General features: G+C 39.0%; 1 protein-coding gene across 6 annotated transcripts in view; it reads left to right on the forward strand.

The window, feature by feature from the left end:
• The window catches only part of LPAR1 (lysophosphatidic acid receptor 1), a 200,264-nt gene extending 180,433 nt beyond the window's left edge, over nucleotides 1–19,831 (forward strand). For all 6 annotated transcript variants that reach the window (XM_005859761.2, XM_005859759.2, XM_005859760.2 and 3 more), the window contains one exon: nucleotides 17,364–19,831. In XM_005859761.2, coding sequence (XP_005859823.1) covers nucleotides 17,364–17,665 — 302 coding nt within the window. In that variant the 3' untranslated portion in view covers nucleotides 17,666–19,831. The remainder of the gene's footprint in view (nucleotides 1–17,363) is intronic.
• The last annotated feature ends 645 nt before the right edge of the window (nucleotides 19,832–20,476 follow it).

The following is a 20,476-nucleotide window of genomic DNA, read 5'->3' on the forward strand; positions in this document are numbered from 1 at the left end:
CCCAGGCTGCTGACCCCTAGGGTTGTACTAAATTTGGTTTGTTTTGAGCCACCAAGTTTGTGATAATTTGTTATGGCAGCAATAAAAAAAAAAACGAATACAAATACCTAGGTTGTTTTTAGGACATTGTTGTTCACCTCATATACCTTTCTATATAAAAGCATTACCTAGACCAGGGATTTCCCCTGCCCCAGCCACCTGAGGACATTTGCCAATGTCTGGAGACATTTTTGATTTTCATAACTAGGGGGTACAAGCCGGAATGCTGTTAAACATACACCGTGGGAAAACCAGCCTCCCCACAAGAAAGCAACATCCAATCCAATAAGCAAAATGTCTTATTGTCTCGATTGAGAAATTCCCGTCTAGGTTGATGTACATACTTAAAGCATGCAAGAAGTGGAGGGCCATTTAAAATAAAAAGCCACAAGAGACTGGAAAAATCGGAAGATAGTATGAAGTTTCCTCAAAATATTTAAAATGGAACTGCCTCTTGACCCAGCAATTCCATTTCTGGGAATATATCTAAAGAAACCTGAAACACTAACTTGAAAGAATATATGCACTCCTGTGTTCATTGCAGTGTTATTTACAACTAGAGGCCAGATGCATGAAATTCGTGTAAGAGTAGGCCTTCCTTTCCCCCGCTGCCAGTCTGGAAGGTCCGGGGCCCGGGCTTCCCTCGCAGCCCTGGCTTAGTCCGGAAGGTCATCTAGTCTAATTAGCATATTACACTTTTATTATTATAGATAGCCAAGATCTGGAAACAGCCCATGTGCCCATCAGCAGATGAGTGGATAAAAAAGCTGTGGTACATTTACACAATGGAATACTACTCGGCCATAAAAAAGAAGGAAGTCTTGCCATTTGCAACAACAGGGATGGACCTGGAGAGTATTATGCTAAGTGAAATAAGCCAGTCAGAGAAAGACAAACATCATATGATTTCACTCATATGTGGAATCCAATGAACAAATAATAGAACAAACAAAATAGAAACAGGAGCATAGATACCTAGAACAGACAAACAGCTGTCAGAGGGATGGGGAATAGGGAGACTGTGTGAAAAAGGTGAAGGGATTAGGGAGAGGGGATGGGGGATGGTGGAAGAGGGCAAAAGGGGGGTAAATGGTGGCAGAAAGAGACTTTTTGGGTGGCGAGTGCACAATGCAGTTTGCAGATGACGTTATTGAGTTGTACCTTGAAACCTGAATGATTTTATTAACCAATGTCACCCCAATAAATTCAATAAAAATCCATAAAACTTTTTTAAAAAAAGACTGGAAAAATAACAGATATCTTAAAAAATAATAATAATAAAGGTTTATTAAAAGGAAACTACCTATAGCATTTTTGAAAAATGAGAGCCCTACAAAGTATCAGCAGAGTTTAAAATCTTAAGTGGTAAAATAACTCAAGTACGAATTAGTCTTGAAACTCTTCATTAATATCACATCTTTGCATGAAATCAAGAAAGTCCATTTCTTTCTCCCCTGTAAACTGGACACAGACATTTTACTAACAGCTTGGAACTAAAGGTAGGCAAGTGAATCAACACAGCTTATATCTTCCCTAAAAAATGTTTTTCTCTCTGTAAACTTGATCTGATTACGATCTTTGATTAAGAAATGGATATAAAATTTGTGGGTGAAGGTGGTGAGAAAAGCAAGAGAAATGTCCAGGGTAGTCCACAGCTTTCCTTCCCATTCCTTACAAAGCAAAAACCAACCCCCTCTAGACTGGATTTGGTTTCGTGTTGTTGCTATTCCATGTCTTAGGAAAATTCCTTTTTGTTTTATCTGTATGTGTGTCTGTGTTTTCCCCTTTAGCCAAAACTAGGCCGCAATGGGATTCTCTCAGCACCAGCCCTTTCCCAGCAGCCCAGCTGTTTCAGGAGGGTGGGGTCCAGTCCCACAGTGCTGAGCACCCCGCTGGGGGCTTATGCTGCCTGACAAGTCCCCACATCCCCTCCTGAGCTGTAACCTATGAAAAACAAGCCTGAGGCCTGTGTCCACTCCCTGAGGAACTTTTCCAGCTGCCTTATCTGTTTTCCTCAAATATCTCAATTGGGTCCGGCCCGGTCATGAACAACTAGTCAGTTTCATCCAGTTTCCCAGCTAGGAAGATTTCAGACCTTGGCTGGTGGGGCTCAGTCCTGCCTTTCTTCATCGTGGGACCCACACTGCCAAGTGGCTAGGCCCCAGCATCTGCGCCAGAGAAACTTGGAGCAAGCTACCCGGAAACTCCACCCGCTATGCCTGCCCTTGCACCACAGCTCTGAGCATGCTCTGAGGGGAGCAGCACCACTCCACTGTGTTCCTGGGCTCTCCGCAGCCGGAAGAATTTCATCCTTTTTCAGAACATGAGAGCAACATATCGCAGGCTGAGGCAGCCCATTCCTCTTTAGAAATTTCTTCCCTCTGCATAGTAAAATCAAGGATCATTAAAATAATAAAATTATACACACACACATACACACACACACACACACACACACACACACACACACACACTGATTTCAGAGAGGAACGGAGAGTGAGGGAGAGAGAGAGAGAGAGAGAGAGAGAGAGAGAGAGAGAGAAACATCAGTGATGAGAATCATTTATCGGCTGCCTCCTGCATGACCCTATTGGGGGCCAAGCCTGCAACCCTGGCATGTGCCCTGACCAGGAATCAAACCGTGACCTCCTGGTTCATAAGTTGACACTCAAACACTGAGCCACACCGGCCAGGCAAAATGAAGATCATTGAAACTTGTAATTAATTTGTCTCTTACCTCAAATCCCTTTTCAAATGAGATAGGGTCTAAAACTAAAAAAAGTAAAAGGAAAGGCTCATTTTATTTTCTACTTAAAGCAAAAAAAAAAAAAAAGGGACAGACCATGAAATTTGAGAGTTCATTAAGAAATGCTGGTGGGTATTTTCAGAAGTTTCTCCAGTGGAAGGACAGCCTGGTGGTCACTGTGTGGCCAAAGCAATAGCATAACAGGGAGTACAACTCCCCAGTTTGACATCTCTCAACTGGGAGAACCAATGTTATTCATGTTTCTTGTAGATTTATTCCTTGGGTTTTTCCTGAAGAAGGAGGAAAGAGAAAAAAAAATGAAGGAAGCCCATTAGGTGGCCCTGTGCTTTATATCCTACCCATGGTGTCTCATTCGGTCTTCACGATAGTTTTCTGAACATAGATTTTTATCCCCATTTGACAGGATATTGAGGCTCAGAAAATTGAATAACTTGTCCAATGTCAAACAACTATTGAGGGAAAGACACAGCAAGTAACCTCAGGCCTGTCTCTTTTCTACTATAAAATATGAATACATACCCTTAAAATCCTCCAAATCACACAGCCTGGGAGTTTAAAAGAAATTTTACCCCTAAGGCACCTCCACTGTCTTTCTCCCCACCAGCCAGCCTCTTGAGTGCCCATGCAAATAATGCCTGAATATTGTCATCTGTTTCCTTAAAAATGCCTGAATATTGCCATCTGTTTCCATTAAAGTGAATTTAGATACAAGGGGACCTTTTAAATTTAGATTTTGCTAAATTGCCCTCCAAAAAGATTGTCAAATGACTCTTCTATCAACAGTATATGGGTGTGTCCATTGATTTATTACTCATTCTGTCATTAATAGGGAGATTTTGAATCTTCCCCAATCTGCTAGCTACTCTTTTTAAGATATGAATATCATCTATAATAATAAAAGCATAATATGCTAATTAGACCGGACGTCCTTCCAGACGAAGCTGGGGCTGCGAGGGAAGCCCGGGTCCTGGGTGCCGGAGGGAAGCCGGTGCCGGCAGCCAGAGATAGGAAGGCCTACTCTTGCATGAATTTCATGCATCGGGCCTCTAGTATTTAATACTGGTGAACTTTAGTTCTAAAGCCAAAAGGGCTTGCTAATATTTCATCCGTGACCAAAAGACTAAACCATCCTTGCCAATACTTGTTTGTTGATTTTTTTATGATAGCCATTCTGACAGGTGTGAGGTGATATCTCTATGTGGTTTTAATTTGCATTTCTCTGAGGATTATCGATGTTGAACATCTTTTCATATGTCTGTTGGCCATCTGTGTGTCCTCTTTGGAGAAGTGTCTATTCAGGTCCTTTGCCCATTTTTTAATTGGATTGTTTGTTTGGTGTTGAGTTGTCTTCTGTTTGCTTTTGAATTTACTCATCAGGCTTCTATTCTCCACTGAACTTCCATCAATGACCTCCTTGTTTCTAAGTCCTTTATTTCAGTTGCTTACCCATTTCCCTTGATTCCTCTCTCCCCACAATGTCCAATCTATTAGTAAATTATATCAGCTTTACCATCATCATATATCTGTTATCACCACCTTCTCATGTTGAAAGCCACTATTATCTCTTGCCTGGATTGTTTTATGAGCCCCTAACATCTCTCTACACGTGCTCTCACTTAGTCTTCAAATACCATCCCCTTCTAAAAGATAATTTTATTTATTTGTTCTGTTAGTTTTGTCTCACACCCTCCTAGAACCTGAGCTCAATGAGCAGAGAGATTTTTTTTCTGTTTGATTCACTGTGTCTCCAATACCTAGCATAGCTCCTGACATATAGCACACACTCATGGACTTAGATGAATTTAAAAAGAAAGAAAAGAGATTAGTATACTATAACCTTAAGGCCAAATAATTTAGCTCCGGACAGTTACCAAGAATCAGTTGTTTTTGCTACTAAAGATGTTTATGCCAGGTTATTATAAAAATGACGCAACTAGCAAAACATTACATTATCTAATAAAAATGAGTACAACAAGAAGATATTTCTGGCAAAACTAAGATGAATACTTGTTAAATATCCAACGAAGGCAAGTTGCAAAAAGAAATTGCTTTAAATTTTCGGGTGAGAACAACTATAAATTTGGGGAAATACACAAAAAAGTCTGCAATATTGTTGTACTCCAATTGCTTTATAAGAATCTTAAGTTCTGACTCCACTTTTTAGGAGCCAATTTGGAAGTAGTATGCGATGCTTTATTGGTGTTGCTTTCCTTGGAAGATCTTGCAGAACTCTAGTTAGCAGACCCATATTCAAATGTTAAGCCTTGGCTCTATAGTAAAAGTTTGACAGAGGAATACAAATTGCTATTTTAAGTTCAAATAAAATATTCAAGTATAATTTTTATAATTTCATGTTCTAAATATTTTTAAAATTATTAGCTTCATTTGGGGCCTATTATAGGGCATCTGTGATTGTGAGTGCACATGTTTTTTTGATTCTTGCTGTTGTTAAGGCATAATTGAAAGCATATTATACACACATATATTTGTGTATATCTTGTTTGTCTTACTTGGCAGTATAATATCTTGGAGATCATATCTTAATAACTTTAAAAAGTTGAATAGGATTTCACTTTATGAATGCAACAGTTTATTTTACTTCTCTACTTATGATTATCTAGATTATTTTCAGTTTTAAAAAATAAATCATGCCACAAAGAATTATTTGCACAAGTGTAATTGTATTGTGTGTGAATATAGCTATACTAGAGGCCCAGTGCACAAAATTCGTACATAGGTAAGGTCCCTAGGCCTGGCTGGCGATCAGGGCCGAAAGGGACCTTCCGGCTGCTGGCCGGGCCTTTCTTCCCCAGCTGCTGGCTGCCAGCTGGGGCTTTCCTTCGTTTTGCGCCACCCCCTGGTGGTCAGTGCATGTCATAGCGAGTGATTGAACTCCCAGTCAAACTCCCAAGGGGACACTTTGCATATTAGCCTTTTATATATATAGATGATAAATTCCTAGAAGTGATATTGTTGCAGCTTATTCTGATGGCTTTAGAACTGATGGACTTTTCTTCAGGATTTAGGTGTTAGAAATTGCTTTGTGATATTTAGTCTTAGTATTGTTAGTTTTGAGTAACCAATATTTTACTCTGAACTTGTAGTTAAAATAATTGAAATTCATGTAGAAAAACATGTTTATGATTTTGAATCTGGAATTGTGTAGCTTAAATATCCACTTCCCAATTGAGTAATTGCTTTTGTAACTTAAAAAAAATACTTTTTAATAAAAGTTTTTGATAACAGGAAATATCTTATGCACACAGCTATCATATTATAGCAGAACAGATAGTACCTCCCTCCTATTCTGCCAAGTGTCTGTGCTTCATAAATATCATTCCAGGACATTTGGAGGCATAGCCAATATCAAAAAAGAATGATCATATTTATAATTTCTGCTGTTCTTTTCATGTCTTTGGCTGTTAAAAAGTATACAGACACACAGATTTATATACATATAATTTTTTAAATAAACATTTTTAGGTTGCAGGACTATTTCATAAATTTTTCAGAATTAGCTTTGGATTAAATAAATTTTTCCCCCCATTTTGTTAGTAAGAAAATAAGTTAGAAATGAAATTTCCATTATGTTTCTTTGTCCTTGAAGTTTGCCTCCTGAGTAATACATATCTTGTTGCTCCAGGCCAGTAGTTCATGAACTGCAAAGAATAAAATCCACAGGATTCTGTCATCAGCTATATTCTGTGAGCATTTTCAGCTGGATTGTAGTATTTGTTTAGACTTATATCATTTGCGGACAAACTTAATTCATAGCTGAAAGTTAAATATGTTGCAAAACCACTTATAAAACCCTGTTTATGTTGAACCTTTGCTGGGGAAAAATTCTGGGGGGGAATTTCATTTATCCTTTTAAAGGGATAAATATTATTCAAATCACCTTGGAAACAGCTGGACCACAGTCATGCAATAAGTTTAGTATCACTCTCTGAGTTTGATGATGTTGGTCTAAAGTTGACAACATTGATTTTCTGTGAGATTTAAGAGTTATTTTTAAAATAAGGGGGAAATGTGCTTTTTAAAAAGTTGGCAACCTGTCACTAGGTTTAGGAGTGATTTAAACAGATTTAACTATTCTGAGAATGGTGAATTATTTTCTATGTAAAGAATATGTAAGTGGCATTATCCTTTTTATATTACACACATAGTACATATGCTATGTATACATTTATATAGTGTATGTGTGTATATATATGCATATACATAAATTATATTTTTATAAGTTTAAAATACTAGTAAATCTCCTTTGAAAATGGCAGGGACCTATATGAAAATGCTTTGATAGGCATTTGGGGTAGGACTGATATTTTAGTTCACCCCAAGACTGAACTGGGTAGAAATTAGGAAACATGTTTAGGGATGAAGGGCAGAGGCAGTGACCTATCTTAACATGGCTTAACATGTTTTGGTTTTGTTGAAAGTAAATTTCAAGCATTTCCTGTTTTGTATGCTCACAGAGACCTCAGGGGTCAAGAACATTGACTGCTGTTGGAGTGTGTGAGTGTGTGTGTGTGTGTGTGTGTGTGTGTGTGTGTGTGTGTGTAAGGATATACTATAACCCAGTGCATCTTTAGTTTGCTTGCTGTCTCTTGATAGAATTTGGAGCTAATGAGAGGGTCATGCTACTTCTACTAGTATATTATTTGAGCATTATCACAACTTCATTTTCTCTAGTCACAGATAACTTTCAGAGGGTACACCACTCCCCTGGTGATTGTCTAATATGTCATTTTGCTTACACATTAGAAGGCATCTGTGGATGTTTTAGGTATAGGAAAAAGCTGCCTTTGGTGGCAATTGACTATCCTATCTTCTCAGGAAGTTTTCTATTCAGGAAAGTCTCCTGTAAAATGGGCAGACATTCTTTGAAACATGATGCCTACGCCTGCATTTGTGTGTAATGCAGCATCCTACATGGAAACAGGTAGTATAGGAAACACAAAGCAACTTCAAATAAATAATAATTAACATCTTCACACATTCAAGAAGATAGTGTATTGATCAATTTAGGACACATTGCTATATAAAAACACCAATCAAAACAAAAACGTGTGCCTGAAAATAAAAAATCTGATTGCCTAATCCTTGCTTACCCATCATCACTAATATACAATCTTTCAATGTTAATTTTATATGCAGTCAGAAAAAAGGCACACATTTAGAATTAAAAGAAGCAACATTTTAAAAGTGCAAAATCTTTTACTAAAGTGTCTCTAGACTGCAGTACTCTGTGTGACTTTTAAAATTGCCTATTTATATTTGTCTGTATTTTTCAAACTTTCTATTGGGGAAAAAAGGCATAACAATTCACAGGATTAGCTTTATATCATTATTTAGACATCAGTCACTGAAAGGAAAGCAGCTGACAGACCATTCTGGGAAGAAAATTAGATTAATGAGAATTATCCTTATCATCCTCTCATAAGTTATGTGTTTCTTTTAAGTAAACTGTATTACAAATTAACAGAACATAAATATATAAAGAGAACTCATCAATTTGAGTCTCTGCAAAAAAAATGCAAGTATGACACTTCAAAAAGTCTTGTGAATATTCAAACTTAATATTATGTGTGGATGGTGATTTTGCTGATTAATTATTAGAACTGTCCTTTATAGTTTAAAAAGTGGTCAGCCGTTATATGTTGGGGGTAGGATATATTCTCTCTCCCTACTCTCTGATAATGAGAGCATGGATATGAGACTTAACCATGCTCAGTTTGATCCCCACGCATGGAGCTTGGCATTTGGAGGGATTAACACAAAGGTTTGTTGGGTCAGTTATTGATTGTTCCTGGCAGAGACTGCAGAATCCAGGGTCTGATAGGGTAGCATCATCTTACTGAACTATTCCTATAGCAGCAACTTGACTAATGCCACAGCTGTCTTCATTCCTGACCCCAACCTGGTTCTCCAGAACTCAATAGATTCCATAGATAATCTGACACCTGTCAGTATTAGTAACAATAGGCTAGCCTATGCTACAGTAACAAATGCATATTTATCAAGACTTTTGCCTAGAGGGTCCACCTCATGCTCCTTTGGATGCCTCGAGGACTCATTCAAAGGCCTTGCAATGTTTGTTTTCTAAACAGAATGTAATTACTTTTCTACTGATTGTTTTTTCTCCTATTAGGCAGTGAGCTGTGACTTGCCAGCTCAATTAGCAGAATATACATTGAGTGTCCACTGTGTGCAAGACACTGTTCTAGATGCTGGCGATACAGACATGAAAGAGATTGCTTCCCTGCCGTTAGGAAGCTGGCCTTCTCATTGGAGGAAGAGGGAACATAAACATGTAAACCAATAAATAAGATAATTTGGGGTACAGATAAGGGATGTGAAGATGATCAAATGGGATAATGTAGTGGGGGGGGGAGGGTGCTACTTCAGTTACAGTAGTCAGGGATAGATTTTGCAGTAAGATATGAAGATCTACAGTAAGAGTATTCCTGTGTCCATGGGTTATGCATATGTGCATACAAGGAGGGGGACATATGTAATACTTTCAATAATAAATAATTATTTTTAAAAAGAAAGAAAAGTTAAGAGCACTAATAAAAACCATTATTGACTACTAGAGGCCCGGTGCACAAAAATTTGTGCACTCGGGAGGTCCCTCAGCCCGGCCTGTGCCCTCTCGCAGTCTGGGACCCCTCGGGGGATGTCCACCTGCTGGCTTAGGCCCACTCCCCGGGGGATAGGGCCTAAGCTGGCAGTCAGACAGCCCTCTGGCAGCCTGGGAGCCCTTGGGGAATGTCTACTTGCCAGTGGGGAGCAGGCCTAAGCTGCAGTCGGACATCCTTAGTGCTGCTGAGGAAGCGGGAGAGGCTCCCGCCATCACCGCTGTGCTGGCAGCCGTCAGCCTGGCTTGTGGCTGAGCAGAGCTCCCCCTGGGGGAGTGCACTGACCACCAGGGGGAAGCTCCTGCATTGAGCATCTGCCCCCTGGTGGTCAGTGTGTGTCATAGTGACCAGTCATTCCCAGTCGTTTTGCTGTTAGGGTCAATTTGTATATTACCCTTTTATTATATAGGATGCCTCAGGCAACTAGTTTTAAGTGAATTTCACTGTGTGAATAACTTCTTTCAGTGCTGCAATTTGATGATTCAGACTAAGATGATGTGATCTTAGATCATCTAATTTAAGATGAAATAAATGATTCTACCTTTCTGGAAAAAAAAAAGACAAAGAAAGAAAAGAGTGTTCCTAGGTGAAGGAACCGTAAATGCAAATGTCCTGAGACAGACCTGAACTTATTTGGTGTATGTGGTTAGAACCTAGTGAATGGGGGTAAGTGGGAAGAGATAAGATTGAAGAGTCTGTCAGGGGCCAGCTGTGTAGGGCATTATGGACTACGGTAAGGATTTCAAATAGGAAGCCTTTGTAGGATTTTAAACAGGAGAGTGATGTAATGTGAACTGACTTATGCTTTTGAAAGATCATTCTGGCAGTTCTGTGCAAGCTGGACTTTAGGGAAGAAGCATGGAGGAAGAGGAATTGGTTAGGAGCCTGTTGCAATAGGCAGATAAAAGGTACTGCTCACTTGGCTAGAGCTGTAGCCTGGAGAAGTGGTTTCTACTGGCTGTTTTCAAGCACAGATGTTCTTCTGTAAGAGGCAGTGCTAGCATGCAAGCCACTGTAGCACGTGCTTTTCAGTGTACTGTTGCAGGATGAGACTCAGAGTCTGTAATAGGATTTGGAGCAGGTATGTGTATGATACTCAAGCTTAATGTGAAGGAGAGTACAAAATGCCAGAAGGCATTCTCCTGTGTATGGAAAGGCCAGCATTGTGACCAGGACAGTATTAGGGTGCTGAAACTTGCACCCAGGAATATTAAAAGAGATACTGAGTGTACTACTCTGCTTTGGAGATCTGTGTTAATGCCTTTCTCTAAGAGATAAATGTTGGTATCAGGAGTGAGTGGTGGAAACACTAGTGCAGGGGTCCTCAAACTACGGTCCGCGGGCCACATGTGGCCCGCCGAAAACATTTATCCGGCCTGCTGGGTGTTTTTGCCACCGCAGTTGTGCATAGGAATTTGTTCATAGTTTTTTTTTAAACTATAGTCCAGCCCTCCAACGGTCTGAGGGACAGTGAACTGGCCCCCTGTTTAAAAAGTTTGAGGACCCCTGCACTAGTGTATATCACACAGTGAATCAAGTCATGAAACTTTAAATGTATTAAACGTTTACTATCACCATGAAACACTTACTATGCCATTGGGCACTAAATTAAATGAAGTAAAATTGATATTAGGAGATAAATGACTTATTGTGGAGTTGCATTACTTTTTATATTTTCAATGTTCTGGAAAACAGATTTTATCATCAATCTAGGTTACTCCTTTAGAAAAAAACTTTAACCTCAAAAAATTACTCACATATATTTCCATTACAGTGACCATGTATAGGAATAGGCTTTTTAAAAATCTATGATCTATTACCTAACATAGCCTCTTTTAAGATATATAATGTAGAAGGATTTCCTAGCTAGCCAAGTCTTAACATGTGTAACTTAATAGCAGAAATCACAATATAACTAGAGAAATGAACTAAAGTTAGATCAGATTCTGGGGTACCAAGATGCTGCCCTGAAGAAATACACAATTTAGCAACAAAATAAGCATTTGTTTAGGTATTTGAACACTTATTTCCCCCTGTTAGTCTCTACCCCAAGATGCTAAGATAGGGAAGCCTGTTTCTGAGATCCTCATTTGAAGAGCGAGGTCAAGGAGAGGTTCACTTGGACACAGCACTGGTGCAGAACTGATTTACCTTGTTTTAGATCTGTGCGCTGTCTGATTTTTTTTTTAAATCAGTTTGCCAGCCAAATTGGAAATGCTTTCTGCTTTTTTCATCAACAATCTTGGGCTTTCTCTCTAGAGGTCTTCTCTGTCAAAAACACTTTTTTCTCTTTACCATGGGTTTTTATGTTCCTTATGTAAGCAAAGAACAACTCGTTAGGAAAAAGGCACTCTAGAAAAAGACGGTAATTGTGAGGCCAGATGGTAAGCATTATTTAGCCGATGAGGGTGTGTAGATGTGCGGGAAGGTGTGGTAATACGATCTGGCTCTGCAGCCGTGACCTGTTGTTCCCAAACAGCCTCCTTCCTCCCTGCCTTTTGCATCTACAGTCCGGCGCCTCTCCTTCCATCTTTGTGGGCATTGGGGCCCTCACAGAGCGATTGGACAGGTGTGTAAGAAAGGAGTGAAGCTTGCTCTAGGAAAGGCAACTTCTGCTATTTATTCCAACCCACAGATATTTTTTGAATATCCTTCTCCCCATGTTACTATTGACAAATCATGCAGAATGTAACTACTTTTGTTCAGCACACTGAGAGACAGTTTCCTGGGATTCCAGTTGCCATCAGCCTATCACGGTGTCTTTAAGGCATCTCTACTTGAAAATTTGCAGGTACCTCCAACTAAAGATAGATAAAAATGAGGTCATCATCTCTGTTCACCTCACCTCACCTCACCTCACCTCACCTCACAAAACACCAACCTTTTCTGCTGTGTTTCCTCCTTCAGAGAAAGGTGGCACCATTCTTCCCTCACCCAAATGGATAATCTAGGAGTCATCCTAGACTCTCAAATCTTTCTTATCCATTTCATGCAGCCCATCTCCGAAATACTTTTCTAACCCTTCAATTCCTCTTTCCTCATTGTCACTGCCCTAGTTTAAGCTCCTCTGGAATTTGGAAACATCTGATGTTTTTGCCTTTATTTTTATCCAGATCATTTTGTTCATCCAGTGTTGTATATTAAATGAGACTCTGACCAATGAGGTCAATGAAATTTAAGTCTCATAGGAGGATGGGTAGATGAAGATCATTATTTCTTATAAGCTCAACAGGCTATTACAGTGTGTGGCTAGGGGTGAGAATCAATGATGGACTAGAGAAATTTCAAATGTCTTAGCCATATACAAGGTCTTCATGACCTTGGAGATCTTATCTGTTGCCACTTCTGCTTCTGACTTTACAATAAGTAACCATAAACTACATGTACTTCCTGGTACTTTCATGCTGTTACATACCATTTCTTGGTTTTATGCCATTACTTGGTCTGTGGGGGACCCATTCATCAGAAATGTTCTGGAAATAAAGCACTATTTCTTTGGAGTACCAAATTATTTATTTTCCATGTTGGTAGGTATGAGTTGACTCATGAGAACCTCCAAAATGACTTGGGGCTTCTGTGCTTCTCTATGTTTCCTCTCTTTTCCTTCTTGTTATCCTCCTCACATCCAATTGCAAGTCCTAGCAATCCTATATAATAAAAGGCTAACATGCAAATCAACCAAACGGCAGAACGACTGGTTGCTATGATGTGCACTGACCACCAGGGGGCAGACACTTAATACAGGAGCTGCCCCTTGGTGGTCAGTACGCTCCCACAGGGGGTGCGCCGCTCAGCCAGAAGCCCTGAGACAGGCTCAAGGCACGAGCTCAGTGGCAGTGGTGGGAGCCCCTCCCGCCTCCACTGCAGTGCTAAGGATGTCCAACTGCCAGCTTAGGCCCACTCAAATCTGGCAGTCGGATATCCCCTGAAGGCTTCTGGACTGTGAGAGGGCGCAGGCTGAGCTGAAGGACTCCCTCCCCCCGAGTGCATGAATTTCGTGTACCAGGCCTCTAATCTCATAATTAGGATGGTGTTACATCAGAGCTTTTTTAAATGCCAGGTCTTCATGGTCCAGAACATGCTTCCATGTTCTGCCCTGGAGGAACTCTGCCCTGGTACTGCGCTATAACAGCCTTTACACATGATACCACCCACCATGTAGGTCATGTAGTCAGATAGATGTGCAGGATATAAAGAGCTTTTATGTGTTTTATCTCAATTTGATCCTCATCATACCCTGTGGAGTAGACAGGGGCCTAGTACTTTTCCTCTTTACAGATGTGGAGATGGTGATTCCTTTTATTTTTATCAACCTGACTTATAGGTATATACTTGAGTCTCTACAGATTATATCTTGATAGGGTCCACAATGTACTATGACCAGATTGAATTATGATTAGCTACTTATTATTAAAGGGACTTGGGTGTAGCTTTTGTTTGTAGAAGCTTGTTGGTACATCTGTAATTTGAACAAACTTAATTCTTAATTTCCACTCACTATTGTTTAGAAGCCTAATTACCTTATAATTTTCCAGGCCCCATTTTCCACTTATGTAGTCCATCATCATCTTTTGGTCAGTTTTGTCCGTGGCACGTCTCTGAAACAGAAGGGAAAACTTGTATGATTTGTTTTACATGTTGATTTTTGAGGCCTGGACTTTGAGTCCCTTAAATTACTCAATCAAGTCTTGAAGATCCAAATGTAGTGTTGGGACTGTGTGGTTGGGCCTAATCATAGTATTAAAAACATTTCTTTTCAGTGAGAAGAAGGGAAGAGGACTTTGAGTTCCTCAATGAAGCGTCCACATATATTAGCTTCTGTGTCAGGCCATAGTGTTTCCCACTTCCTATCTCCAATCTAGCAAGGCTCCTTGCATTTTCTTTTTTTGGGGGGGGGTGGGGCGTCTAAAAGTTAAGTCCATCAGACTAGTTTATGGGACCATAGCTTTATTTAAAAAATCTTGCTCTTCTTGAATTTAAGAATTAGAAGACATTATAAACAACAAATGACTGTATTTGACTTCTCTCACTTTTGAACAAAGTCACACAGTTTGAGCAAGTCCACGAGAATAAGGAGTCCCCTTCTACTGCCTGGAAGGAGCAAAAGATCATTTTATTCAAAATAAATCTATTGAGATCCATGTTGCTGGTATCTCATCGAGCTCTGAATTTGAGTTCAATCAGAGCTTTGATGAAGGAAAGGGGAAAGAAATCTTGAAAGAATGCTGTTCCATTCATGAAGAGTTTGCATGTTTTCAGTTTCCAAGTAAATGGAATAATGGCACCATGCTTTTCCATCCAGGCATTTTCCACCCCGAGAATAATGCCCTTCCTGGTTTCTCAATGAATAATGCATTATTTCTGAAACTCCAGAGGCATTCCTTTCATTTTCCTTTATGTTTAGCTTTCTAAGTGATTTTCAAGCAAGGAAATTCAAGGACTTGGACTAAATGCTTTATTAACATTTTTACTTGAAGTTCAAATAGTTTCTTGGCTATTATCTCCTGATGTTTGAAATATTTTTTTCTCTCTCTAAGGAAAGTCTAAGGTATTGTATTTATGAGAAAGTGAAATACCTTGGACAGTCTTCAAAGTTAATGGCAGTTTAAAATCAATACACATTTGTGTTTTAAAACAAAGAGCTTTGTGGGGGTACTCTTCTCCTTTATTTTCATTTCTCTGTTGAAAAGATTCAAAAAAGAAAGCTCACATCCAAAAAAACTCGGCTCTTTGGAGACTAAATCTTGTTTGTTTACATTTTGTGAAGCTCATTCCTTGAGGCTAGTCCAAATCCCCCACCCTGGTCCAAGTCTGCGTCCACCTAGGCCCGTGGTCGGCAAACTGCGGCTCTCGAGCCACATGCGGCTCTTTGGCTCCTTGAGTGTGGCTCTTCCTAAGCCTTAGGAGTACCCTAATTAAGTTAATAACAGTGTACCTACCTATATAGTTTAATAGTTTATTTGTATGGTTTTAAATGTTGAACCTGACTCACATTCCCATTCTGTTTAAGACTTATTCATGTGCATACATGTTGGTCTAGTTCAGTGGTCGGCAAACCGTGGCTCGTGAGCCACATGCGGCTCTTTGGCCCCCTTAGTGTGGCTCTTCCTAAGCCTTAGGAGTACCCTAATTAAGTTAATAACAATGTACCTACCTATATAGTTTAAGTTTAAAAAATTTGGCTCTCAAAAGAAATTTCAATCGTTGTACTGTTGATATTTGGCTCTGTTGACTAATGAGTTTGCCGACCACTGAGCCAGTACCATTTAAATCGAAAGATTCAAAAGCTCATCTGGGATCATCTCTATTTACTGTCTACACATTGTATGGCCTGATGCATATGGGGTGAGATGTAATGGGACACGACAGTACCCACTGGTTCTATTGGCTCATGTTCTCCTAGCTGAGGATCCTAGATCATCTGGGGGTAACACAGTGGTAGATTTTAATGCTGTTTCACCACCTTTATTTTTCCTGAGAGCCAAATGAGTGATTTCAGGAACTAAATAACCTGGAATTAATAATATAATCTATATTTCCATTCTTCCTTTTATTGTAAAATCTTAATGATTCAGAATAGTTGGGGAAGAAAGAAAACATCATTGATCTAAATTTGTAAGACGTCTAAAACCTGACATTTGGTTTAAAATATTTAATTTGATTAATTTCAAGAAATGGGAGTGCAACCATATTTTCTGGAGTGTGGACTCTGGATCCAGCCTCTAAAAGCAGAAACTCTGGTATCTATTTCCTGTCTGCCCCTTTCTAATACCATGGCCTTGAGCAAGTTACTTAACTTTCTGGGTCTCAGTTTTTTCATCTGCATGATGGGAGAATAACTGCTATCTCATATGGCTGTTGTGCAGATTAAATAAGGTAATTTTATAAAGCATATGGAAAAGCACCATTTAAGTGGCTGTTGAATAAAAATAAAATCAAACAGCCCTAGCCTATTTGGCTCAGTGGGTAGAGCGTCAGCCTGTGGACCAAAGGGTCCTGGGTTTGATTCCCATCAAGGGCACGTACCTCAGTTGGAGGCTCCTCCCCGGCCTGGACTCTAGTCATGGCTTGTGCAGGAGGCAACCAATCAGTGTGTTTCTCTCACATCCATATTTCTCTCTGTCTTTCCCTCTCTCTTCCACTCTCCCTAAAAATCAATGGAAAATATCAATGGTGAGGATTAACCACAAAAAAAAAGCAAATAAACATCTGGTTGTTGGAAGTGGCTATATCCAGAGGCTCAGGCTACTGAGCAGATACTAACAATGGTATTGTTATTGTTGTTACTTCTAAAATATACTGAGTGATTGTTTTCTTAGCACCCATTTACTCTTTACAACAAACGACCAAACTTAATGAGGAAAATATAACCATTTATTTTTTTCAGATGAGAAAATTGAGGTATGAAAAGTAATTTGCCTAAGTTTACCCAGTTTATAAAACAACAAAACAAGGATTTGAGCCCAATCAACCTGAATTCAGAAACTGTGCCTTAACTAAATATTAAAGGACATTTGTCATAGTGTTTATCTTTTGCCTGAAAACAATCTTATGCTATTAAAATCCATATCTCTATAAGCATCAAAGTGTGTATCCTGAATGAAGTTTTTCATGTCTCAGTTGCTTAGCAACTCTATGTTTTGTTCAAAGTATTCATCATCAATGCCTCATAAATACTCAATCTTAGTAAGGTCTGAATTAATGAGGTTTTATTAAATTGATTATTTTATCATCATTAAATTCTTTTCTGATTATTTCACAATATGAACATTTTATTTCAAATGGTGATCTGGTGGTTTTGAATCTCAGTATTTTTATATTGAACGGGAATTATTTCACCTTGTGGTTGCTGGCTTCATAATTATATTTGTCCTCTCTTTTTTAAATCCTCCCCACCCCTCTCCCTGTCCTTGTAGGTGCCTTTATCATCTGCTGGACCCCTGGACTGGTCTTGTTACTTCTCGATGTGTGCTGTCCACAGTGTGACGTTCTGGCCTATGAGAAATTCTTCCTCCTGCTTGCTGAGTTCAACTCTGCCATGAACCCCATCATCTACTCCTACCGCGACAAGGAGATGAGCGCCACCTTCAGACAGATCCTCTGCTGCCAGCGCAGTGAGAACACCAGCGGCCCCACGGAAGGCTCCGACCGCTCAGCTTCCTCCCTCAACCACACCATCTTGGCTGGAGTTCACAGCAATGACCACTCTGTGGTTTAGAAAGGAAATGAAGAGGAGAAGCCAGCATCATCTATTGAGGGATGAAGAGCCTCCCCCTACCCAAATGCCAGGGCAAGGTGTAGGGTGTGAGAGAGAGAGAGAGGGGAAAAACAAACTCATGTACTTAAACACTAACCAACAGCAGTATTTGTTCCTAGACCCAACAAGACTTGATATATGTTGAAAATTAGCTTATGTGACAACCCTCATCTGGATCCCCATTCCCTTTGAAAGTAGACAGTGGAGCTCTTATAATGGAATTCGTAAATAGACTCTGGAGTGTTTCTTTAGAGAGACGACACTAACTAGACTTCAAAAGATTTTGTGTGGTTTGGTGCAAGTCAGAATAAATGCTGACTAATGGAATCCACAACTTCATTTACACGCAGGCTTCCCTTTTTTATTTTTAAAGGATACATTTCATTTAATAAACATGTTTATGCCTATCAGTATGCTTGTGATGGATAAGACTATAGACTTTTTAAACTACCGTAACTTCATTTTTTTTCCACATGTAGGAAAACTGTAAATTAGACTTATTTTTTTTTTAGAAAGCATGCATGTAATATATGTATGCAGTATGTCTTACTTAAAAAGATAAAAGGGTATTAATTCTAAATCTTCTAGGAAATAGGAGAACCTAGATGTCAAAACCAGTATTTGTTTAGGTTATGAAACAAACAATGCTCTAATCACATTACCTTTTTATTAAAGTGTTGTAACACATATTAAAAAAATGGGTTGTAAGTTTGTTACTGAAATAATATGTACTCTAAAAATGTCCTAGAAGATGAAGCTCAGTAATATTGTTCCCACATATTTATAATACCCAAGTACATTCTAATTATTAGTACATCAGAAGGATTTTTGAATAGCCTGTGTTTTTCTGTATTATGAAATAATACATAGTCATTATAGGAAACTTGAAAAATGCAGAAAATGTATAAAACAGAAAAAATAATTACTGATAATAAATATCACAATCCAGAAGTAACCACCATTAACAGCTTTCCCCCCTGTGTATGCCTATATGTATATTATATAACTTTTTATATAATTGGGATCATACTGTAAACAATTTTATAGTCATTTTTTTTCCACTACAGAATTGCCACATTTTCCTACGGCATTAAAAATTTTACAAAAACATAATTTTTATGGCTATATAATATTCCATTTAATGGATGCAACTCAGTTTATTTAACCATTTCCATATTGTTGACTACTTAGGTTATTTCTAATTTTCATTATTATAAATGATGTTGCAAAAAAATTGTGTACATAAGACTTTTTTCATATAATTGATTATTTACTTAGGATATGTTCCCATGAAGGATTTTTAAAAAAAAAATGTGAATTGTCTTTTTATGCTCATACCTTTTATAAAAAGGGATTTCCTGCTTTGCACCTCATGGGTGACAATTGTGAGGAAAGCCAGTTAAATTACCTTTTTACAAAGGAAGTTCAGTGGTTAGTTTAGAGTGACTTTTTTATATAGTAGGATGGACTAGAAACAGTCAACTGTCACAAGTAACCAGGATACCCTAATTCATATGTCTAGCAATTCCAAATTTTATTTGAGGCACCAATTATTCAGCTTTCGGTAGCCACAACTGTAATGTAGCATTCAAGACAACGCAAAGAAGTCAAACGTGCCAAGTGAATGAAGGATCTTCCTATTAAATATCTTGGGACCCTTCCGTAGCAAATTGGTTGAGTGTCAGCATGTGACTGGATACTGTGTGTTCTCTGAGAATCACCCCAGAGGGACTGCTGCCATGTTAGGTGATACCTGTTTAATCTCACCTGTTTGTTGTAATAAGTAACCAATAAAGTCACAGTCATGAAGCAGGTGTGGGGAAGTCGGGAGTATGTTTAAGAGAATTAAGAGAAAGATGTCCAGAAGACGGTTGTCTAGGGAGGAGGAAGTCAGTGCATGGTCACCATTTGAGCAGAGGGCTGATGTGTAAAGTGCCCAAAGTGAAAAGAATAACAGGGAACCAGTTAGCAGAAAGGTACTTTATACAATACACAGAGCGTTTTATATTGGAAGTGAAATAAATGAACTTGGACTTTCACTCATGCGCATGTATTCTGAAGGAGCTATGGACTATTTGAAATTGAGAACGTACTAATTGGACCTTAATAAATCATTCTCTATCAGTGTTTGCTGTTCTGGTCAGTGCTGTTTCTCTTGTCCAAGTCTGCGGTTTGCATTGCACCGTGCCTTTTTGCTTGTGACCTCCTTCATTTCCCGGCCACAGGGCTCCTGAATTCTGAGGGGAAGCCACCACCATATGCTTCCCCAGCTCAGAACTGCTTTTTTCAACCTGAGGAATAAGTCTTTCCGGTGTCCGAGAGATGGTGGTTTATATTGCATCAAAGGAGGGATAACATCTCAGGACAAAGCAACTGTACTCTGATTTTATCAGGCCTTTATGATGGCTTATGGAAAACTCTCCCAGGAGTTTACAAAGTCACAGTGGTCTTTATGCTTATAGATTTAGTAACTAACAAGATAAAAATGATAGGTATCTTCCAGTTACTTGTTAATGATATTCTTTTCAACACATTGCTATAAGAAGTTGGAGAAAGATAACATGTTTATTCAAATGAATGTCTCCGTGAGTACCTGGAAGCGAATTCTGTACCTTTAAATTCAGGTGGATGTCAGATTTTTAGAAATCAAATATCTTAGACCTCTTCTTCCCAAATTAGCCACCGCTCACAGACAGTCATCCCCTCTTATCCACAGTTTCGCTCTCCATGGTTTCAGTTCCCTGTGGTCAACCACGGTCTGAAAATATGAAA

Source organism: Myotis brandtii, unplaced genomic scaffold (assembly GCF_000412655.1).
Source record: "Myotis brandtii unplaced genomic scaffold, ASM41265v1 scaffold13, whole genome shotgun sequence".
Taxonomy (NCBI): domain Eukaryota; kingdom Metazoa; phylum Chordata; class Mammalia; order Chiroptera; family Vespertilionidae; genus Myotis; species Myotis brandtii.